At 44.3% G+C, this 24,310-nt stretch overlaps 1 protein-coding gene across 13 annotated transcripts in view; it reads right to left on the bottom strand.

The window, feature by feature from the left end:
• Positions 1 to 259: 259 nt before the first annotated feature.
• Positions 260 to 24,310, bottom strand: part of LOC126918873 (SH3 and multiple ankyrin repeat domains protein 2) — a 175,873-nt gene continuing 151,822 nt past the window's right edge. For 9 of the 13 annotated variants that reach the window (XM_050727334.1, XM_050727333.1, XM_050727342.1 and 6 more), the window contains 14 exons: positions 19,026 to 19,151; positions 14,133 to 14,313; positions 13,436 to 13,755; positions 12,575 to 12,839; positions 9,983 to 10,676; positions 9,297 to 9,526; positions 8,474 to 8,650; positions 7,618 to 7,828; positions 7,165 to 7,366; positions 6,636 to 6,945; positions 6,201 to 6,394; positions 5,916 to 6,077; positions 3,994 to 4,294; positions 260 to 3,467 (listed from right to left, as the gene is read on the bottom strand). In XM_050727334.1, the coding sequence (XP_050583291.1) occupies positions 2,257 to 3,467; positions 3,994 to 4,294; positions 5,916 to 6,077; positions 6,201 to 6,394; positions 6,636 to 6,945; positions 7,165 to 7,366; positions 7,618 to 7,828; positions 8,474 to 8,650; positions 9,297 to 9,526; positions 9,983 to 10,676; positions 12,575 to 12,839; positions 13,436 to 13,755; positions 14,133 to 14,313; positions 19,026 to 19,151 (4,584 nt within the window). In that variant the 3' untranslated portion in view covers positions 260 to 2,256. Of the gene's footprint in view, positions 3,468 to 3,993; positions 4,295 to 5,915; positions 6,078 to 6,200; positions 6,395 to 6,635; positions 6,946 to 7,164; positions 7,367 to 7,617; positions 7,829 to 8,473; positions 8,651 to 9,296; positions 9,527 to 9,982; positions 10,677 to 12,574; positions 12,840 to 13,435; positions 13,756 to 14,132; positions 14,314 to 17,480; positions 17,779 to 19,025; positions 19,152 to 24,310 lie in introns of those variants that run through there. The other 4 variants (XM_050727345.1, XM_050727346.1, XM_050727344.1 and 1 more) reach the window with 3 other exon arrangements.

Raw genomic sequence — 24,310 nt, 5'->3', positions numbered from 1 at the left:
ACCCTGAACTTTTTGATAACTTCAAGGAGAGTATGTCGGCGAACCTTCAACGGAATTATATTCTTTTAAGCGAATAATGGTTAAAAAGTGCGCGATCTTTGAAAAGAATAATCCAACGTATAGGATATACCTTCTTCATTTCGTATATCTTTCAACCTTTATGTATCTGTTTTTTTAACAAAGTTTGCCCGAGCACGTATACGAGGAAATTAGCGTAATCGACAATACCGTTTGTTCAAGACCGCAAACAAAGATAAAATTCTATTCTTGAAACGGTTTATTATTACACGAGCCGTTGTAATGCATACAATATTGCTTTACTGACCCGAATCAACCAGTCGATCAAGTTTTTGAAACGATATACACGCATCAGTGATCCTTCGTTCTTTTTTACCGATCGGAAACAAACAATAAAATATTTAAGGAACATTTAATACTTATCTTTAATATGATTTCCTTCGACTCGAAAACTGTTTCATTCATGCTTCAACAAGCATGCACTTGACTTAACATCATACTTCACTGTTTTGTATATGAATATGATTTAACTTGAAAAGGCATAGAAACAATAATTAGGAAGGACGTTGCTTTCATGGATATCGCTTAAATCTATCGCGGTGTGATCATAAAAGTGATGATAATAATCGTTCCATCGTTATAGATATTCAATACGTAGCAATGTTGTTCGGTATATATATACAGTATGTAGCAGTGTCGCCGAGAGTCGCGAGATCTTTCTTCTTTATTTCTTCACTGCCGATCAATTATATACTATATACAAAGGATAAATCAACGAGGGTTATTCCATTACAAGAAAAGGATCGACTTTTGATTATCTTCGACGTGAAACACTTCGATGAGGGACCAGAGATAACCGTGCATTCTTTTTAGCGAACAAACATCATTTTCGGTGAGGGAAAGATCGTCAAAGTTATGCTAACACCTCGCGGCTCTCAGGAGCCTGATTCAAATGGAAGGAATACGATCTATCTTACAAGCTGAATAATGTTGGTGCGTTAACGTAGTACAGTGCGCCTCTATTAACGCGATTACGAGCTTAGAGATAAATTCATACTCGTCGTAACGCTATTACTCGTTATTACAAACTAGAAACAATCTCTAATGACTTTGTGAGTAGAACTTTGTAATTAGGCTCTTGAGCAGTGTCTAAACACGAGAGAAACGGAATCGAACTCAACTGCGCGCGCGCTTTACTAGCTAATCCATTGATTCGGCACCTTCGATTCTTTCTTTTCCGCATCGAATTCGCGCCACATTGCCTCCAATACTAAAAAGATATCAAACGAATTACGATTAGCAGCACCGATTCGTGTCTTAGCACGGTTTTACATTTCGATGCGTTCTTCCTCGAAAGTGCCTTCGTTCTTTCCTGCTTGTTTCGCGGTGGAATGGGAGAAGTTGATGACGTTTACAGATAGAAGTTGTTACATGTAAAAGTATTAAACACGCGTCGTACTTTGATAGAAATATGAAAAACAAACCGATATACGCTACGCATTCGTTCTCTACGTTTCTTACACGCACACATACATAATACACACACACGAGCGTGCATCGCATAGAATTATTCTTTCTTTATTCTTTTCTTTTTCTCTTGCTCGCTCATTTCTCTCTTCTCTCTAATTACGAGCTACAGTACGATTTATAGATTCCTTCCTTTTTTATTTTCTCGTTCACCTCTTTAGGCCATTCCACGAGACGGCTATGGAATTTTGACATTCACGAACGTTGCGTCACACCGCTTTGTGTGTAGAAAGCATCGCGCGCATGTTTTTTTTTTTTAAGTCTAACGTATCTGCGGTTCGTACGACTCATATATATTCTAGGTTTTACGGTAAAAATTCACTGAATACCTTGTTTACTACTACAGATCCTTCTGACGGAGCGACCTAAACGGCGCTCTATTCAAGTACGGATACTTTAGCGATAGAGAAGACGCGCGCGTTCGTTCCTTACAAAACTCCTCCGGCGCGGGGAACGTTATCGATGAAAAATTTTATTGCAGCCAATCGCATCGTATGTTTTTCGCAATGGTCGAACGAATTTGCGTTCGACCGTCGGTCCAGTGACGAAACAGGTGATATTTAGGAATCACGCGCAACGCTGTGTGCGTACATAATTATCTCGGGAGGAGAAAAGTTAATAGGGAAAGATTAAATTGACTCTGGTAAATCGTGACGCGATCACGCGACTCGAACCGTCCGTTCATCGGCGATCCTTCGCAACGATTCTTTCTCACTGGTTATGCAACCGCCCACCGGAAGCTTTTACTTGATTGTTGGTAACCTTCGGTATCGCTCCGATGATCTTCACGCGATTCTGTTGCTGTTGTTGTTGCGGTTGCTGTTTGTTGTCGCAGAATTGAGGTGGAGGAGCAAATACCAGTTCGTCGCCGCTACCCGCGGAAGGTCCAGCATTGAACTCAGGCGGTGGTGGGACGAACAGATCGCTGCTTTGTTCCTCGGCATCCGCCTCGATCGGTGGCGGCAACTGGGCTAGGCTAACCGCGTGTCGCGTCAGTAATCCGCTACCACCGTAGCTCGTTCTTTTCGGATTCGTCTCTTTTTCTACATTGGTGACGGAGAGCACCGTGGTCGGATGTTGCGCGGTTTCGTTGGTAAGATTTCTAGCGGTCGTATCATCGAAACCTGTTGGTGGACCCACTGGCACGTCTTGGTCGGAACTCACACCACTCGAGCTGTTATCGCCGTCCTCGACGAGGGATTGTTGAGTTTGTTGCAACAAAAAGTCGTTCGGATGACTCTTCGAAGACTTCAATTGCGTTCTAACCTTCTGAATTTCTTCAACGCTGAACGAATGCGGCAACGAACTGCTACCGGATGAACTGGAACCCGAGGTGTTCGAGTTGCCCGATGTTTCTCGAGTGGATTCCAATTTCTCCCTTGCAGCCGCTTTCTCGAGTTCCTTCGCGATCTCTGATTCTCCATCATCGTCCGTTTCTTCCTCTCCCTCGTCGTTGTCCGATTCCGACAAGCTGTAATCCGGTTCTGGGATCGGCGGAGCTGTGTTAGTCACCGTATTTCCAGCATTGTTGTTCGCCACTGACGAGAGATTCGTGATCGAGGAACTGGTACCGATGGCCTTCTTCTTTCTTTCCCTGACACCAGCCGTACTGTGACTTCTGTTGGTCTTCAGAGGTTGCGCGTACTGGTTGTTGGCCGACTGATTGTTGTTCACCTGGTTGTTGTTGCTGACGGTGTTGTTCACGTTTTGTTGGTTGTTTAACGGTTTGAAGGTCGTGTTGTTGGTGGTGCGCAGACTGTGCGATTTCCTCACGTGACAACGGGTCGTATGAGTTGGTAGGCTGCGAGAACGATATCCTACCGTCTTCATATCTTCCGGTGAGGCGTATAACTTGGCGCTATTCGATGGTCGGAAGCTCGACATCACGCCATAACCTCCGTCTGCTGTCGCGGCTGCCAGTTCTGCATAGAACAGAAAGAATATAGTTATCTCGTGTGGGAATAATTTCTACAACGCGGTGTTGGAAAGAGACTAGCGGAATGGTACAGCAGCGAGAGGAGCATTCTGCTCGATTCGTTCATTAAACGACACGATTGGCAGATGTGACCATTTCGACCGATCATAATATCGTGCATTTTTATACAAATTCATATTTCTCCGTATGTTTGTAAAGTTTCAAACGCTATGTAAATAGCGCAGAGAAGTTTCTAATCAGGTGGATCTTTCGCTTCATATTCGAAAAACTGTATCTAAAAGAATTTTAAAACTAATATCAGGCATAAGGGTACGACGAGTAAAAGAAAACGGTAAGAGACGCGTGTACGATCGAGATGGGTACAATAGGATTTATATCTATTTCACTCGCCTTTCTTTCCAGCTACCAGCACAATAGGAGCGGAGGCTGACAAGCAGCTACCGTGAAATTTATCACGAAATAACACGTGACTGAACCGTAACGCGTTGAAATATCCTGACGATATACGGTACCTTTGACTTGCTGTATATGAGCCATATTATCGTACACAGAAGCCGGCGTGACTACGTCCGGCACGTTCGCGCCCACGTTCACTTTGACGACTTGACCGACCGGTGGCGGAGGTGGCGGATGGTTCGGTGGTGGAAGCCCGTTTCTGCCATTCAACGCGTTTACGTCTTCCTGGCTTCTATGCCCTTTCGGAGCCAAAATAGACGACTGCACCTGCACGTTTAAGTCCGGTGTACTGTGAAAGTCTCGGTGAAGATCGGAACCACCGCCCAATCCACCGAAGAATCGCACTCTTGAGTTCAGCTGCGAACAAACCGACAAAATCCTATTGGGACCCACGATCCGGCTATTTCGAGGGGATAGCGTTCACAAAAAACAATAGCTGGTCGCACATACATAGCTCGTACTACTGTCACAAGTAACGCAATATCCGAGAATTATATGAACTTGGACAAGCACCGATAAAAAGCAATTTATATTCCCTTAACGCGCAAATTTTTCTCCTTTATTAACGAGAATGATTAAATCTCTGTCTTCAAAATCAAGTGTTTAAGAAGCAATTAATAGTAACTAATAACGAAAATAGGTGTATAATACACATTTTATATACATATTTTGGTATAAGATATCGTAGTTTCAATTTACAAAGATCAGTAGCTGCAGAATAATCGGTTACGGTCACGTACATGTGCTCATTAATTGGTTAATATCGTTATCGTCTTAATTTGCATCTACTTATATTTACAAATTTATCAAGTTCCATTTTCTCCTTGTTTAATAAGATTCATACATTTTGAGATGTCGAGTGACTTTGAGATTATTTGGCGACTCGCGAGAATTTAAGATGGTTCGCAATTCTGAGAAAGTTGGATGTTATTTAAACGTGTAACGGCCGATTATGTATGGCACACGGGGAAGAATGCACGATCATGCAAAAAGTGTAAGCAAAGTAATTAAAATGTTCGTTTCATGGATATACATCGTTAGTTCTGCGAGGCGTGTTCATAAAGCTGAAAGTGATATCCGATACCCTTTCGAGCATCGGATTTTCATTAGCAAATGGCTTAGTCACCTGGAATCATGCAAGTCACGGACGCGCTAGAAACAAAGTATTTTCGATCAGTAATATAAGTCGTCCTCGTTGTCTCTCTCGTACCAGGAGCGCCCCTTGCTGTACACTCGTGCTGGCTTGCGAGAAAACTATAACACACATGCGTAAAAACAGCCACCATCACCACCTGGGTAGCATGCATCGAGGAGCACTAGTCACTCTGAAAAATACTTTCAATACTCTCGCCGAGAACCAGAATATCGATAATGGTTAAACAAAGAGTGGGGAGGCACAGCGACTAATTAAATGACCAGAAATACTCGGGTCACCAACGGGTCACCAACAACACGGATCTACTGTAACGGCAAACAATTTATCCAAGTTACGGGAAATTAAGTCGATCGGAGTTAAACAAAGCTTGCCGCTTCTAGGGATTCCTCTGGCCAGAAATTTTACGGTCGAATCGTTAACCCTATCCGGATATATAATACTTAGTACGCGAAATAATTTCTCATCCAAGTTTCATTTTTCTAATTATCTTTATAAAAATATAAATTTCTATAAATGCAATAAAATGTAAAATCAGTTTCACCGAAGGCAAATACGTTTATCGTTTAATTGATTAATTATCTAAAAAAAGAAACAAGTTAACTCGCTGTTGAAACGACTCTCCTTTATATTTGCCAGATAGAATCCTTAGAATAGACAGTTTAGCGGTTAGCTTAGTTTCTACAGCTGTCAAACACCGCAAACTCTATCACGTTCGTAACCATCGAGCAAAGTATCACGCGACAGAGTATAATAATACGACCCACTACAGAGGCAGATCGAAAAGAGTATATACGATTAACTTTCGAGGGAAAGTATCCTTACTTTGCCTTTGCGTTTCATTTCTGCTACGCTCGCGTATACCCTGCCGGTCTTAGCAGGTGAGGAAGGATGCGACTTGGTAGCTTGACCAGTTTGAAAGTGAGAGCTCATCATGGACGAGCTGTACTGACCACTGGTACTACCTTGCTGCCGCTGAAATAGTTCCTGGAAGAAAGGAAGGACAAAGCTGAAGCCTCAGTTCGTTCGTGCAGTGCCATTCGAGGAGAACAAGAAGCGCATCGTTCGTGATCGAGCAACGGTATATGCTTCGTGATTTTTCATACGTACCTCCAGTTCCGCGGCAGTGATCCTACTGGAGGTAGGTCTAGATCGAATACTGGCCGTTCGCGGCTGCACCGGTGTGTTCTGTCCGGTATTGGGCCCGGTCGATGGTTGCTGAGGAAGATGGATCGATTCCGCGCTACTCGATTTGGCTCCCGTCGATGTTATTTCATCGCGATCGTCTCTCTCACCACCACCTTCTGCATGTCACGAGAAAACATAGTAAATTTGTACAGTATATTTGGTAACTACATATATAGGAGAAGAAACTAATGTCGAGCGGCGATTATACACATATTTATATACATAAACGAAATTGTTGAGAACAGTAGCGGAGAGCGAATAGGACTAGGTCATCGTAATTTAGGCGCAACAATTCATTCCTATTGGAATTTAAGCCGGTATTACTGTATTTTTTTACTTTTATCATCGAAAGTTTACCTAATCCCGCGACCATCGATCTTGCTCGAGCACGACCAACGCTCAGAGTGGTTTTCGGGTCTCTTCGGGGTGGCATGGGAGCCGGTGATCTGCCAAGCGTACCGCCAATCACCACGTTGTTGTTACCTTTACGCGGAAGGGTTGCGTACTGTCTCTGGATAGGTTGACTAGTTGGCAAAAGGGCTGCCGATTGCGAATTCGGAAGGCTGATCATCGGGGAAACTACCGTCATTCTGACCAGTTCCCCGGATTTTCGGATCAGGTCGACTACGTGTTCGTGCGACGCTGTTGTCACATCTTCGCCGTTGATCTACGAAAAAGTATCAGGCATAGATAGAATAGAAGTTGATCAAATTGATAAGCCAAAGTTAGAAAATAAAAACGAAGCTGCGATTAGCAACGGTTGTTCCAATATTCATTCGAAGCTTTCTATGGTTCCAAGTTTCAAAACACGTTCCAAGTAGGTAAAATTCGAATTTTTCGTATACAGTACGAAGCGATTCGAACTGCTTCGCTACTTGTTACTTACTTGGATAAGATAGTCTCCTTTTCGGAGGCCAGCTAGGTCGGCCACTCCTCCTTGATCGACGTCGTCCAAGTACTGCAAGGCGGGATACCTGGCCGACGGCGTCAGTTCCATTAGAGGCGAGGTTGCCTTGGCGCCCCGCAATACGAAGCCGAAACCTTTTCTCGAGCGATGCAGTACCACGGTACGAGGTTCAGACGTAACTCTGAAGATCAACGAATTGAATAACGGTTACTCGGTGGATTAAACCAGCGTCGTTTCCGTTAGCACTCAAGGCTACGACAGGCTCGAGGATATTCGAAGATATTCGCTCTAACGGACGCCTCTCTAGCTTGTAAAAATGTCCGATCTAACTGTTATTATTATACGTCTGTGTAGGATGCATGATAATGTAAGATGATAATGTAGGATGATAATGTAAGATGTAATATAAAGTAATATACGTAAGTGACTCACGGTTTCTTCAGTCTAGGAGCAGTAGCGAAATACTTATGTTGAGATTCTCTACGGCCCAATACTCTGTTCCGGCCATCTCTGGCAGGCTGAGGACCCAGTGGAATGTTCGTGTGACGGAGCCTGACTTCTTGTACGCAGTGCGCCGGAAACAGACCCGTACCCTGTCCCCGAAGAACTCCTTCGAGAAGACCACAGTCGGTCGCTCCGGTGACTGTTAAAAATTCAAAAATGAAAGATACAACTCACTACCGGCGTATTTTAACCTTCTAATTTTAGAAATTATCGACTAAGTAATAAAGGTATTTGGTTTCGACGAGATTGGCTTGAAATTTTAGCGTGTTACATCTTCCTTGCAAGAATATCAGAAAAGATATAAAACTGGTTGATTATCCGATGAGTCGGTGTATTTCATTTGAATGCACCATCGATGAGATATTTGAGAGGAAACAATTAACAAAGGTCCAAGATATTTCCACCACCATGCGACTGTTGTTCGGGCAATTTTACTTTTTCCCAGCTTATAAGAAAAACATATAAAACGTAACGTTATATTACAAAACGTATATAGAATACGGCACATCATTTACAAACGACTATAACTAAATTATTAAAATTAAAATTCGCTTAATCTAGGTTCGTAGAATCAGCCGCCGTGTCGAAAGTAATCCCAATCAACTATTATAACGAAAAAAAGAAATACGAATCTACCAAAGTCCACAAACTCGTAAACAAAAAATGTGCATACTTACGAAATAAAAATCAACGAACAGCGTTCGTTCCGTTATCGGAAACGCGATAAACGCGAGCCTTGATCAAATAAATAAAGAGCGATAGAGAAGATAATTATAGTCTGTACCTTCCAAGATATCTCCCTGATTGATATTCAGATGGCCTAGAATTCCGCTGTTGTAGCTCTCGACGCAAACGACCGTGGTACCTGGGATCGAGAGGGAATTGGTAGTGTCCGACTGTGAGGTTCCGACCCCGGAACTGTCGCTAATCACGTCGGAGGCTGTATCGCCGAGACTCTTGTCTAAAAAATTTACGAAAACAAGCATGGTCGTTTGAGCTTTTCATCGTTCCATTGGCTCGATCGGATTCTTAGACCGGCTGAACGTCATGCAACGCTAGATTTGTTAACGGAAAGTAGAAAGCGCCAGCTTAACGCTAAAACGGTATATCCGCTCTTTTGAAATTTCCTAACGAGTAAATACGTGTATGTAGAGAGAGTTTCGTGGCGTGGAATGTCTAGATCGCCGATGTTACATCCATCGAGACACAGATAGTCGTATCTCGCGTGTTGTTTCGTCATCGTCTCGAGAAACGTCATAGCACCGCGTGGAACAGACTCGGCAAAGTTAGCCTGTCTGGCATCGCGTACCATTTCTGATGGTGATGGTTCGACGTTCGAGTCACGCCAAATATACAAATACACTTGATCGTGTTTCTCGCTTTCTCTTTTTTCTCTCTCCCTCTCTTTCTCTCTGTACCTTTCTCTCCGTGTCGCATCAGGGGATCACTTGTCGTGTCCCAAACGCATATACGGAGGCTAGATCTCACGAAATCTCTTGAACGACGAAGGTTGCGAGCACGCGAGCTTCCGTAGAATCGCATTCTGGTCGCTCTGGTCGCGACCGAGAGAGGCAAAAGTCGAGGAAAATAAACCTGTGTGTGTATACCTGTGACGATGCTGGCGGAATCTTCACCGGACGGTTGATTGCTGCCTTCGGAGAGGCTCGAGCTAGCCGAGCTGAAAGGAGCTAGACTCCTGCTGCTCGGTGACGGCGACGGCGGCATCTCCATCGTTCTGTGCATGTCAAGACGGTGTTGAAGCTCGAGCCGGTGTTCTTGCAGCCTCGTCAGTCCCTCCATTCTTACGTTCTGATAGTTCTCCGCGGTGGCTGGTAATCTTGAAATGGAGGCGGAACTCGTATAGGAGTCGAACGTAACTACGTTCGACCTTATGTTCGATTAAATCTCACGAGATTAGCGTAAATTGTCTTTGCTTTAACGCGCGATCGGTTAATTCCCGAACGCGCGGATGAACACGCGGGTTCTCCGCCACCCGAACAACGTACAATCGATTGAATTCGTCGCGAAGGTTAGTATCGGAATACAGCCTGTTGGAAACACGTGTGAGGTTATATCGATATCGAATCAAAGATAAGAGCAGACGCCCTGGCTTCGTAAAGAATGCGGCAAGAAATCTCTACCTTGATCGGTCGGATTAATCAAAGAGAAGAGATGTTGGAGATTCGAGTGAACAGCACGGAGGATAAGAAGGGACAAGAGGAGTAACAAGGAAATCCCGATTTCGAGAGCAGCCGAGTTCGCAAGAGAGATCGCAAAGACAGTTTATGCTTACCTCGCGTTAGGATCCCTCAGCGAATTGGGGCTCTGGTAGTCCGAAGTAATCCGATGACCGTTCTGCTCGGCGGATCTAGCGGCAACGTGCTGCTCGGACGGTATTCTCTGTAGCTCGTTTCTGGTTGCTTCGATGGACGGTACTCTGGCGAGGGCGGCGTGATGGGTGTCCGCCGTCCTCGCGATACTGTTCGCGTACTGCTCGGCGGACGGTACTCTGGTGAGCGTACCGGTTGGATATTGCTCTGTGGACGGTACTCTGGTGAGCGTACCGGAGGTCGCGGAGTATTGCTCTCCGGAAGACATCCTGGTTACGGTGGTGGTACCGGTCGCGGTCGCGATAGGGCTGGCATATTGTTCCGAGGACGGTACTCTGTTCAGGGTGCCGGTGGATGGATACTGTTGTTCCGTGGACGGTACTCTGGTCAGGTTGCCGGTCGCGTATTGCTCGGCGGACGGTACTCTCGTGACCGCGTTGACGCTCGCCGTGTACTGCTCCACTGAGATTGTTCTGGTGAGGCTACCTCCTCCGGAACCGGTCAAACTTCCACCAGATCCGTGCTGTTGTTCCGCGGAAGGTATCCTGGTGAGGGTGCCCAAGTTACTGGCCGAGCAGCTCGTGGTCATCGTTGACGTGCCGCCGAAGGCCACCGACCGTCGTTTCGGGTTGTAGCGTGGCGGCCCTTTAAACGGTACTGGAAAATCGAGGGTTGCAAGGTTAAGTAAAGAAAGGATTACTTAGCCTTACAAGTAGACGCCGCTCTCCGAAGGTATTCGTCTTCCTTTGGAGCGAGATCGTCTCTTTGTCACTTTTTCTCTCCCGATATTATCATCTTTCTGTGTTCTCGCTCACGAGTCCAATGTGTGTGTGTGTGATCTGACACGCGCGTGTCCCTTTCCAAACACGATTTCCCTGAATCCCGAATCCCTGGCAAACAATATTTCTTTCGATCTTACGAAATGCTTTCTCTCTCTTTTCGAGCGTGCTTTTTGCTACGATGCGTTTCCCGTGCATCGTTCCATGTTTTTCAAACAAGCGAGCGATTCGATTGGACGTTCGCGACCTTTCGCCGCGCGCGTTTCGTTTTCACAGAATTTTCAAGCGGACTTACAAGCTGCCGACGGCACACACGCACGCACACACGCGCACCTACACAAATTGTTAAATACTCGGCATTGCTCGACGGCATGTAATTTACGTTATGTCACGTGTTATAAGGAACAACGACGATCGGATAACGTTATCATCGTTAGTCTCTGTATACAAGAAAGCGGTGAAAAGCACACGCAGGAATCACGCATTCGACCGCGGTTGCTTGTATCTGTTTTGTACGATACAATGTGTCCGAGGTTGTAAAGGTGCCATTGAGATATATCCGCATCGTACTTTCGTACTTCCTTTTTTTTTTTGTTAGACAGACACAGCACATGTGCACCGGTGATTTCGAGGTTGCCGTCAACGGGCCGTCGGACTTCTCGGAAACATCGACTGGAAACAGCTTCGCTTTTTCCATTTTACTCCAAGGAAATTCCAATGGCCCACGACGACACACGTACGTATACTCACAAAGTACGCCGAAACTACCAAACATTACTAGTCAACTTGTTCTCACGATTTCGCCATTGTCGGACTTGCCAATCGAACGTTCGATATCCGTTTTGTCAACAGCGGAGTTCGATTTCTCCGTATTTGTACGATTTTCAAAAGCAATCTCGGTAGATCCGACAACAGCGAAGTCGCTCTACGACGAGACCAAAAGATACGGCATCGTTAGTAATTACTCAAAAGCAGTCAAACTTTAGTCGTTACTTTTCGTTATATCGTTACAAACATACTCGACGTCTTACAAGACCATCACCACCAAAGATCCCATTAGACTGTTACAATTTCATGTACTTTTGTCATACAGCACAGACACAGATACACGCACAATTATGTATACGTAAATATATATTTGTATGTTATATATTTACATCGTTAGACTAGTCTATGGTTCACTAGCTACTCTTCGCTACGCTACGAGCAAGCGCTGAAGCGTGTTTGTCTCTTAGTAGACAGGTAAAGAAAAAAGGTGAAGCGTTCTACGTACATGCACATGCCAGGCTAAATTCGTGACGTGCTCTATGTTTAAAAAATTCCCGGACGGTCGATACGAAGTCCGCGCTTTATCAGATAAGCGTTTCGCGTAGCTACTCATCGTCTGTCAACGGACGTGTTACGTCGTGTATACGTTGTACAACTCGAGTTGTCCGTAATCTCGAGTGCGAAACGATGTCGTCGAACGATTCAAAAGGATTGTGAAACACACTCATCGAATTCTCCGAATCACGAATTTTTCGTGATCGTTGTCGATTCCCTGAATGTTGTCTACCTATTAAGAATCGGCTATCGCATGGCACGATCAAAATGTAGAAAATTAATCGATCAACTGATCGACCAGCGGTCGCGTGGAGGGGAGGTTCGGTTTCATCTTTTCTCTGTTGCTTGAAAGAACGACAAAAGGAAAATTGTCTCGCCGACAGTTCCTTCTTCCCCTAATCACGTCGAATCTTCGACGAGGTTCGCCTATCTGTCAGTGTGATTCGCACTCACCAACTTCCTCCGGCTGATAGTTCTTAATGACCTCGGCCAGTTCCATGTTCCCGGCGATCACGGCGACCTGGTAAGGCGTCTGGTTCGCGTAATTTAGACTGTCCTTCTGCGCGCCTCTGAACAGCAACTGGCGTATGCAAGAGGAGTCCGTGTTGTTCACTGCGCAAACGTGCAACGGTGTATTACCAGATGCGTTACGCGCGTTCATGTCGGCGCCGTAAAAAAGCAAGTGATCCAGGTGTTGGACCAGGTTGTTGCGGCAGGCCTGCGAACACCACACCAAGTATCGATTATCGAAGGGGACGCGATTATAATTAAACCGTACTTTTCCTACGTTCCCTTAACTTGTCCTTCAAACCTTACCACGTGCTGCTCGAGATAGATACGTCTAGTCTAAAGCTGCGTCCTTACTCCAAGCAACAAACAGTAACTTTCGGTCGATGTTTCGTGTATTTTGAAAAAGTTACCGGTTTATTGTCCAATGTTTTTCCACCATTTTTCGTGTTACTGTTTCTCGTAACAGAAGTCGCTTGTTGTTTGTTTCCAATCAGAGCGGTAAAGATCAGAGTAAAACGAAACACATTCTGGTGGAAACAAACGTTTCACGACGAAACCGTGTGTGGACAATTTTTGCTAGGAAAAACTACCATTTTGAAATCGAAGCAAACACCAGATATCCCTCGCTCGGTATGAGAAATGTTTCTACAAGTCGATATTTGTTGGTTATCGTTCCAAACATGCGACAATGATAGACGACAAAGAGTTTCCCGTTGTTGCTTAGGCGAGGACGCAGCTTAAACGAACAGTGCTTTAGGAAGTGTTATAGTGGTACAAAAGAAAAAGAAAAAATTGTTACGAGACCTGGTGCACTTCCTGCCATCCCTGCAAATCCTGGGCGCCGATCGTCGCGTGGTCATGAAGCAGCGTTTCGCAGAGCATCGGGTCGGTCTTGTATATGACGCTGTAATAGAGCGGCGTCAATCCTTTGGTGTCCTTGTAATTGGGGCTGGCGCCAAGCTCGAGCAGTGTTTTCACTGCCTCCAAGCTGTTTCGTTCGACAGCGCGGTGCATTGCCGTCAGACCCTCTTTCGTTCGATAATCCAACAGCGCGCCGCCGTTCACCAGCGCTATTATGACCTTCGAAGGCTTCTTCAGGGTCGTGGCCAAGGTCAACGGAGTTTCTGCAAAAGCAGGCAAATTTTCGCGTCAGATCACTCGCGGTACATCGACGAGGATTTCTAACGCGTGGAAGATTCTGATGGACACGAGGAAATCCGATGATCACTGACGCGGCCTCAAGGTCGGCATGTTGTCTCGAGGCGACAGAAAGCAAACGCGTGGTTGCGAGTCTGTGATTAGCCAAACGAGAAATAGCTGGCTACATAGTCGAATACAGTTATATCCGACGTTTCAGCGAGAACTTTTCCTCCTTGCATGAATTAGCTCGCCACGAAGCTTTTATCTAAATGAAATCGAGCTTTTTCGGGAACTACGGTAGAACGTTTGCCGGATCAGTGCCACAAATTCAACCGAGAAAGAAACTCGTAATCGGTTTTACCTCCGGTTTCCTGGCAGTGGAAATTAGGATCCAGACCCTTGCTGCACATCTTGGCGATCTTCTCGACCTGGCTGTTTGCCACGTATTCCAGTAACCTTCGCAAGTTCGTTCTCGTGTGCATTGCCTTCAGCTGTTTCTCGTCGAGATGCAGCATCTTGTATACTCGTCTTTTGTACTTGAGCTGCGAATTACAAAATTCTAAGTTAAATCTTAAGTCATATTGTAACTGGCCATAGATTTAAATCGGTCAGAAAATATAATTAATTATCAAGCGCGTATAGCGATTATACCATGCTGTTTAATCAGCTGTCGCACGTCCAGAGGTGTTTTAGGCGTTTTTTCAACACCGTTCTTGCTCGATGGTCGCGAAATACGCACGTTGTTTTTCCTCGAGGATAGACTTAGCCGGAAAATACCGAGGACAAAACGTATAAAATTATCTCGGCTTAATGGGGGATTCACCCTGTCGCTTCCTGGTGGTTACAGCTTCTTTGTAATTATCGGAGGCGTCGTGCTTCACAGCGTTAGATTACTGACGGATAGGCAATATCGCAGCTACGACCGCGTTAATGACTACCGTTAGCAGCAATTATGATTATCCAGGGAACCGGAGTTGCAATGTAAATTAGAGATAGGCCGCTACGAAAATAACGAATGTACCGTCATATTACAAAAGCCCAACCGCCTTTGATCAACGAATTTTTTACTTCCTGTCGTACAACTTTTTACAAATTAGACGTTACTGTACGATTAACGATTATCTATCTTTGCGCGTATAACGGAGAGAGAAGCTTGTCGGTAAACTTTGAGCTACGAACGAAGCAAGCGAGGTGCCACCAGTCGTGTGGTAAACGATTGCATTCGCATGCAAAGACATCCTTGGCGTATTTAATGGTCGCGTTCCTTCAACTAGGGTTACGTGCGTATCCAACGTCGGCTACCTTGTCCGCGACTTTTCCTCTTTTCCGCGCGTTGAATTGCACCGTCACTCGGACTGCTTACTCGATGACGGTTAATCACGTTATTACACAGGCAACAGTTTTATTACGAGCCTTTTTGGCGCGCGTCTAATTACGCGACGTGCTATCGCATCTTGCTTCTTGGCTCGATACGCGTGTAATCGCGTACTTCGCCGAAGAAAGCAACGGACGAAGGTCTCGTTAATTGCCTCGCTGTAATATCACGAAGGAGATTCGTCGTTGGAAAACAATGCTCGGATTCGCCAAGATTCGCTGCTAACGAAGCGCAGCGATTTCGAAAATTGAATCGTCCTCGAGGAAACAGCGAGGCGTGAAAATTAATAGTCACGGCTAAGTTTTTCTCGCGAGACGCAGGTAGTTGCAGCTCGTTTGTAAGCCAGCTCGTTCCTGAAAGTGAATCTCGCGTGACGAGATCGAGCGTACGTTCGCTCGTTCGGTTCGTGCGATCGATGAGTGCAAGGAACACACACGTAAAAGAAAAAGAAAAAAGAAAAAAAAAATAAAAAAGAACATCGTGGCGAACACCGATGGTACCGAATACAAGTGATCTATGGGTCTGTCTAACCCCGCGTATTTATTTCTATCCAGGTCCTATATGGCGGCCGCATTATTGCGCGCAACTTAAGCCAACGGCAAGCAGAAAAAGTAAAACAAGCCGGCGCGTACCATCTTCGGACGTTCGCACTTTATCTACATCATCCACCTCGACGTTGAAATATTTCGCGAAATGGACGAGCTGAAAATCTTTGCTGTCCGACTGGCTCAAGGTCGCTCGGTGGAAAAAGATCTCGAAGCCAGGTGGAATCTTTTTTCGCCCGACGTAAAACTCTTACCGTTTAATTAACCTCGGATAGAGCGCATTAATTATGCAACAATCAAAAGTACACTCGGCTCGCGTTCAGCTTGAACCCGTGTTCCTTTGCTGCGATACTACAAAGGCGATACCGCTACGTAGTACGAATTTTCTATGAGAAATTCACGAGCCAGACGTGAATACGCGTAAGTACATACGTTCTCATGCACAAGTATTCGAACACCTGGTGCAATTCGGTCAAAAGATCTTTTCTATCTTTTTAAAAGTTATAACGAAATAATGGCTAACTGACTGTTTAAATATTCCTATGATTCCCGTAGTGAAATATACGGTACTCGCACTAAACATCTTGTAGCTTCAATATACATCCTCCTTTCTTTCAAACTTGATCGATATAATTATGATAATCGAATTTCCTAATGGTGCCAATGAAATCTTTGTATGTTTTCTATAACACATCTGATATATTCGTAAAATGTCTCTAAAAATGTTCAAACACTTTCGCGAGCCACTGTATTCGTAATAATTTAGAAGTGTCCGAATATTTATGCACAGTAGTGTAAAAAAGGGGAACGCGGAGACCGAGACGAAGGTATTCGTCGAATGAGTTTTTCGATCGTGGTCGAGGAACGGTTCGGTAATTTGTAACTTGTGCAAGGTTCGAGAAGTAGCCGACGAAGTTACGCGAGTCAACCAACCTACCCTAGAAAGTGAATCCCCGCGGCGAGACCAACCGTGCTATCGGCACTGGAGCCGATCGCGTTAACGGAGACGAGTTACGAAGAAGAAGAAGAAGAAGAAGAGGAATACCGAGATGAGAACTAGATCCGGTTACGCAAGAAAACCGCGGGCAAGATCCAGATCTCGTTAACCGACCACGGGATTATTTGTTTTTCGCAAAACCCCGTTTCAACAGTCACCGTCCTGGTGCATCGACTCCTGGATGCAAGTCGAGTCTTCACCATCTGTCGAAGGACTACGAAATCTCGTGCGACGCGCTGGAAATTTTATTCCGTTCTTCGTCGAATGAAACGAAGGTGAGACGGGGAAAGATGGAACACGCGAGGGAGCCCTAAGATGGCTCCGTTTGATGGAAACGTCTACTGCTAAATTCCACTAATTGTATCGCGAAAAACTGTATCTCTACCTTTTTCTATGATATAGGATTTGAGCGTGAAAATTGCCGCGGTTAATTGGCAGAAATGTCGAACTGTTACAATAAACGCGAAAACACGTTTCTCTTGGAAAAGGTTCTGTACGTATTCGATCTTATCATCTATGTAATAGTTCGACTAAATTATACCGTGGATTGTCTGGGATACTATTATCGTCTTTTATATGCGTATTTCTAAAGCAAATTACTAAAAATGTATTCGATATATAGTATTACAAGGAAAAATGTGTGCATTTATTCTACCGATTCTAGGCATAAAAAATTGACGTTAAAAAAGGTAGTCCATCTCTCCACGGCTTACCCGCTCGCATTCGAATTGAAATACCACTTTTTCTCGAGTCGATCTAACTCCGAGATTCACTGCGTTTCTTCTGACGTACCTTCGGGTTTCGTTCCTCTTCGGATCGCGTCCCAGGGTCTTCGAAAAAACACGCGTAATCGCATGGCTGTCGAGTGGGGCTTTTCATCGAGAGCATGATCGATGGTGTATGAATAATCGTCCCGTTGAAAAACCAAGAAACACCGGCACTCGGAACGAATTCGTAACGGCGTGTGGCGCCTTTTCTTTTCACGGTCACACTGCAACCTTTCGCTCTTGCTCGTTGTCGAGGACGACGTCGTTGACGACCGGTCGCCACCGATGTTTTCTACTTTCTCGCGGATCGTTTCTCACCTCGCAGGTGAAAAAGGAAGTAGGCTTACGGGGAAAAAATAGCCACGCGGTCCCTCCTTGACCCAAGGGACGCGGAGAAACATGCGCGCGCGCAAGATAGAGGGAGAGAACGGATGATAGCGGATCGCCAGGTTCCCGAGCAAACCCCTTGATATTGAAGAGTCGCAGTTCTTCGTAACCGAGCAAACTTCTTTCGTCATTCTTTCGTTGCTTGTTTCCTTTGACGGGCACCGGACGTCAATGGAACCGGCCAATCTCGTAGCTGAAGAAACCTTTTCGACCGCGTCAATGCGCCTGAACCAGCCCGTTTAAGCCTCGCATTCAGCCGCCCTCGCAGCGATTATTCCTCGACGAGAATAATGCCGAGGTCAGGGATGAAAATTCAAATTAACCTATTAGCGTCCGGCCTTCCCCGGAATCGACCGCCAGCCTTTCGCGATCCTACGTCGTTTTCAACTGCATTTAGCTCAGGCTCTTCCTTACGTACTCCTCGATATAAATATTACGTCCTTATTAACATTTACCGTAGATATTTAGTATGCAAATTGCACGTTTTTCAGTGGATTTTATTTTCTGGTTATTTCATTCGTGCTGTACGTATAACAAGGTGGGAAAATTTTCGACCAAATAGTGATATTTTAACCCATTCACGAAGGATTTTTCTTTTAATAATGATTATATAATAATAGATACAGATTGTACGAAGTTTGTACGGCAAGTACGCCGTTATTGACTTTTTGGTTTTAATGTCATTTTATAATTACAAAGGAGTATTTTAATACGACATAGTTGAAAATGAAAGAACCTGCTCAGCTCGAAGCTTTAAGATCTTGATAAAGCTAATTCATTATATTAACGAGCCTCGATATCCGACGAAATCATCTTTAAAATTTAACACGGTTCTTCGTGCTGTATACCATGCTTTTAACTAAATAGGTTTGCAGTAAATGTCTTACAACTTTCATGTACATTTTCACATTATTTTCAAATACCAATATAATCACGACGATGACAGTCGTGTCTCGTTACAAATACTGTAATACTGTAATATTTTAAATTAATGAATGGAGTTGCAAAATGTTTTATATAACGTACGTAATATAAACCTAAAATTTGTCTACACTATGTGTTGGAATACTTTTATAAATCGTGCAGCTGTTTGATATGGTCGTTGTCCTTTAAGCCAGCAATAGTCAGCGAAGAACACGCTGCGCTGTCGCGAGCAGAACTAAGGTAAAGAAAGGTGTCTTACCTCCAAGTAGCCGACGGGTCCATTGAAGGGATAATCGCCGAGGCGACGTTCCTCGTCCAAGAATTTTCCGGCTTTTCCATTCACGGGCGGGCAGAACAAGCCGTAATTGAAGCTTTCCTTCAGCTCCTGCAAACCAGCACACAGCCTGGATTAATCGAAAACCCATCCCGCTGGAAAAACGGCCCGCCACCCCCGTTCTACTAAACACACTCTATTTTCATGCAACAAGGGCAGAGACCCAGGGTGGAGTGAACGCTTCGAACCAAATCGAAACCACTTCGTTGTAAAGGTTTGCTTTGAATCGATTAACGCGTTAAGACATGGCGATGGGAATCCTCTCTGTCAGATTTTATTCGATTTTATTCCCCTTACCGTTTTATCGCTATCGAGTAAAGCTATGATTACAGCGAATGCGCGTTTTGACGCGCTGTCGTTCTCACTGCGATCTTCCCTTCTAGATCTCATCAACGCTTATTTTCGTGCGTCGAAGAAATTCGTTTTCCCACACCCATTTTATTCCAATTCGATCGACGCGGCCAATCAAACTTGCTCGAACGATGAATGTGTTCTGACGAATTTCATCCAGCGAACGAATTCCTACGAGCATATGCACTCTATATGTATTTGCAAGAATTCGTTTGTCACAATTGCTGGCGCCGTTATTGCTCTTTACAATTGCCACATTGAGAATTTCTCAGATCAGCTATTGCACGATCAGATATTCGAACAAATTGGTGAAACATCTGGAAAATAGTATTTTCTTTCGTAAGAACCGATATAGCCCGATACTTTGTTCGTCAGAAAGCGCATCCACCGAAGCCTTAAATCGAAGAATGTTCCAGGGGAACGCGGTCTTTGGTAGCTTCGGAAGTAATAAAGACGATCGAGAAATCCGACCTGAAACGTTTTCCATCGTCCACGTTATCCACGTCGATATTTCGCCGCGTGGTCGTTCGTAAAACGCATTTCAATCGCTTTCCTCCTCGAAGGGAATTCCTCTCGCGGCGAACGTTATTCTAGGCGCAACGAAAGACGTCGTCTTCGTTCCCTAGGCCCTCTTGCATGTCTTGCGCGGGAGTTGAGGATCATCCGGCGCTAAAATAATATGCTTCGATTTCACCGACGACAGGCAGTAAAGCCTGGAATTTACAGACTGTTCGCGGGGAATTTCGCCATCGTTCTTCCTCACGCGCTGCGTGCCAGCAGGTTTTCTTTGTATACGCGCCACTCTTTATCTTGCTGGCCGACAGGCCTCGTACGTTCTCTTCGTGGGTCGCATCCGCGGAGCGAGGCTTCTTTCGTACGGTATCATTCCTCGTCCCAGTTTGCAATCATAGGAATTAAAGACACGTTCGTATAATGATTAATAAACACGTTGACTGTCACGCGAAGTTTACGTATATTGCGATAGATTGAAATACATCGTGACATAATATTTCATTTTCGCGAGATATTGTATCGTGTTCGCGCACTTTCTCTCTCACAATACGCGTCACACAGACGTATCCGAGTCGTTCAATTTGTTAAGAATTTTTTAATACACGAAATTTCTCTCATTTTATTCGTTCTACAAATTTTAATAACAGATTGGTCATCGACGATTATCGTTTAACGTATCGCAGTCAACGTATTGATAATTGTTCATTAACGTTTAAGGGAGACTGGATCGTTGTTGTCGTAAGCATCACACTTATAATGGAACTCTGCAATATGGGAAATACGTTACGCGTTATACGAATATCGTGTTATACCCAGAGCGTAAAAGTTAGAATCATATAAAAAGCTTTTCTCTCTATGTAACAGAGAATAGTATACATTTTATTTTATTTTTAAATAATAAAAATATGAAATTCTCTTGATTACGTAAATAGGGCAACTTAAAACGAAAGAATAGATAAAGCAATAATAAAATCTAATCACTGACTTTAGAAATTAAATTCCATCGACGTTGCTTTTTGGCCGCTCGTTCTGGGGGCTTCGTCGATTGAACATTTAGGGGCTTCTTTACCTCGATTACTAAACGATGCACAAACCGTTAATCGTACGAAATCGCGAGCAAGGTCGCGAAAAACCAGTCGCTGTGAAAAACGAAAGTCGACCAACAGCCAAGCATTATTAAGGTAAATGAGTGGCCCAGTTTCGGTCGCACGGTTCGAAAACGAGTCGAATGTGAACCACTCTCGACTTCGATCGTCTGCACGCTATTCGTCAAGCGGCTGGGCAATTCCTCGCTGGGTCGATGAATGATTTGGAGTAGAATGCATCCGACAGGGCAACGAGGGTCAAATGCTTCTTCGTGAAGGATTCGCGCGCTAAATTAAAAGGCATTCTGTAATTTATTATCCACTATACGACACGGAGGAAGAAACTTCGAGCAACAAAGTTCGACCATCGTCTCGATTCCTTGAGAGAATTCAATTAAAGTGAATTAACAATTTGTTCAATTTTTGTACACTCAACTAAAATCTTCGCGACTGTTGAACGATTAAAATACCCGGGTATCCTATACATTTTTGAGATAATTTTACTTTCATACGGTCGTACGAGTAGAAAAATTTGATTATTAAATATACATTATACTAGATATATTTTATAAATTTTTGTACCTCCGAATTTTCCATAAAGGGCTACAAAAATTTGATACGATAAAAGTGGAACATCTATATACAAACTGATAAGAAAAACGCTTCGTTATAAAATAAGAGTACGTGTCAGTACCATTGTCTGTGGCCACTGTAGCTACCCAAACACTCAGTGACCCAAACGAGGGTTAACGTTCAACGATCTCTCGATTTCAAATTCCCGACGGTGATGGACTCGCGTGCTGTGCTGCTCCTCGGATGCTCGGAGTATCGCGAGCAGGAGAGACGCGTTCAACTTGTCGGAAACGTTTCGTTCCGATGGAAAGTCGCCCGCAGCGCGAAAAACGGCCACGAAGAAACGAAACACGTGCCGGGCATGCACTGGGCTACAGACGCGGGCCGGTGCATTACCAGCATCCGCCGTTTACCGCAAAAACCAGCGGCGAAAGAGGGGGCGGAAGACGGGCACAGACAGAGCGAGAGGAAAGAGTGATCCACCCAACAATCATGGCAACAATAGCCAAGAGTGGAACACGTGCCAAATTAAAGGCCTCGGACCAAAGTACCGAGTTGTGCGAGCGTGTCTGGTCTCCGTTTAAAACGTCTCTGACGTACGGGGGTGTGGCTGAGAATCAGCCCTGAAAAAAGCCACCGAAAGGGAGAAAAACGGCCGAGCCACAGAGGGACAAAGCGAACGATCTGCCTGGTTGATGCGCGGCCAGCCGTCTCGAGCTTTCCAAGTATGTTCCAGCTTTGCCACACGGTTTTTTCGCGTTCTACCAATTTGCACACGAGCTTGGTCTTGATAAAGTGGGTACCATAATCCGTGGATTGAATTCTTTTGGCTGGTTCCGAGGGAGGTTCGTTCACAAACCAAATGCTTTTGCTGTTCTCTATAGGACTCTTTAGGCGCAACGCTGAGTTGAATTCCACATTATCCCGTTTCATCAGATTATTGTCATAGGATTAACACATACGTAAAAAGAAATTACGAGAGAAAATACGATATAACAAATTTCCTATTTTTTACAGGGAGCGAAAATATCGCTCGTTAATAATAATTGCAACTCTGGTTTCCTAAATTTTGCGAAACTCCAACTTATTGGATAGTTTTAACAGACTTACATCTTCGAACTGAACATGCTGTTTTCAATTATTTTATATTGAAATTAGAGCTCTTAAAGGAGGGAATTTATTACAGCAGAAACGTTGAAACAGTTTATAACTAAAAGGTATCTCTTTTGTATGTAATAGTCTTTTCATTTAACGACCCTCTATTTTCTTACATTTTGTATCGTTTCTCCTAAACATAAATTATATTCCGTGTAAGAAGTACTTAGATTCCCACGAACCAAAACCAATCTAACAGGAACGCATTTGTCTTTGTTACGATACTTTTCGATTCTATGATATAACAGCAGCTTCGGATTAACGAATGAACCGGTTAACAGGTCAAGAGCGTACGCAAGAAAGCTTTCTTCGTGAAATTTCTCGGTAACGCGTGAAACGGTTGCTTTGGTAATCATTGCAAGTCAGTGGAAGGTTAAACCGCTTCGAGAGAATGACTCGAAGATTTCATCGACGATATTTAACAGCGAAGATTCCGCTGAACATCGTCCCAGCTGGTGGCAGGTTGCCAACGCGTACCATTTTCGCGGAGAATTATCAGTCACGCCAACCTGGTTCCAGGCGAGCATCGAAGGCTCGTCGATGGGTTCGTCGAAAGGGTTTCTTCGGCTTGGAAGCAGCTCGTGGTCATTAGCAAGCTCGATCATCCGTTCGGAAGAAAAAAAGGGAGCAGAAGGTCTGGATGTTCGTTAAATTTCGTCTTCGTTAGCGAGAACTCGTTCTCGACTGTCGAGCCTGTGTAAATATGGCGGATCGACGCGCGAGGGTCGCCTTGCAACTTCTTTTCCATCCCGGGGAAAGAAAAATTTCCTGGAGGAGTCCTAGCGAAAGGAAACGAAAGGACGAATGGCCTTCTCTTTGCAGGGAAGCAAGAGGAACACGCGGAAGAAGAAAGGCAAATGTTGATCTTGCCCGGGACATTTAACGACGCACCTAAATCTCCGTGTCCCGGCCGTTCTCTCTCTTGAATCCTGATGGAGGACAACCCGGACTACTCAGCCTTATTCGTATATTTGATCGACAAGCAGACTTTCGATCGACGAGAATTGCAGCGTCCTTTTGTATAATAATTGGATTTTTATGTATTCACGAGAAATTGAAATGTGTAAAAATGTGCAAACTATGCAAAGATACATTTCCAAAGATTAATTGAAGTTTCGCGGATATCAAAATCGACGATATCAGCGAGTCGACGATTTGTCTTATAGAAAATTTATTCTTACATACATTACATAAATTTATCGATATCGATCATTTCAAAGCTGCTATATATTTAATCGTACGATAAAATTTCACGTAATATTGATTCACATAAAAAAACGTCGCTCGTTCTTTTCATTTATGCGCATTGTGCTTCGTAGTATCTATATACCTATGCATTTAACTTTCTTCTTTTACGTTGCTTTGAAATACGCGCGAGGTTCGGTCGGCGTCGTCGTCGTTTTCCCTCTGTTCCTTTTATTAGCCATTAAATACATAATAAATGCAAGCCCCTATATCAACTATTTCCAATGGTTCGATCGTACAAGAGAGTCCAGATAATTAATACCTTGGGCTGAAACGCTTCGACACGCG

This window comes from Bombus affinis, chromosome 7 (genome assembly GCF_024516045.1).
Source record: "Bombus affinis isolate iyBomAffi1 chromosome 7, iyBomAffi1.2, whole genome shotgun sequence".
NCBI classification, from domain to species: domain Eukaryota; kingdom Metazoa; phylum Arthropoda; class Insecta; order Hymenoptera; family Apidae; genus Bombus; species Bombus affinis.
Note: the sequence above shows the minus strand (reverse complement) of the source record. Positions and strands in the feature narration are given on the sequence as shown.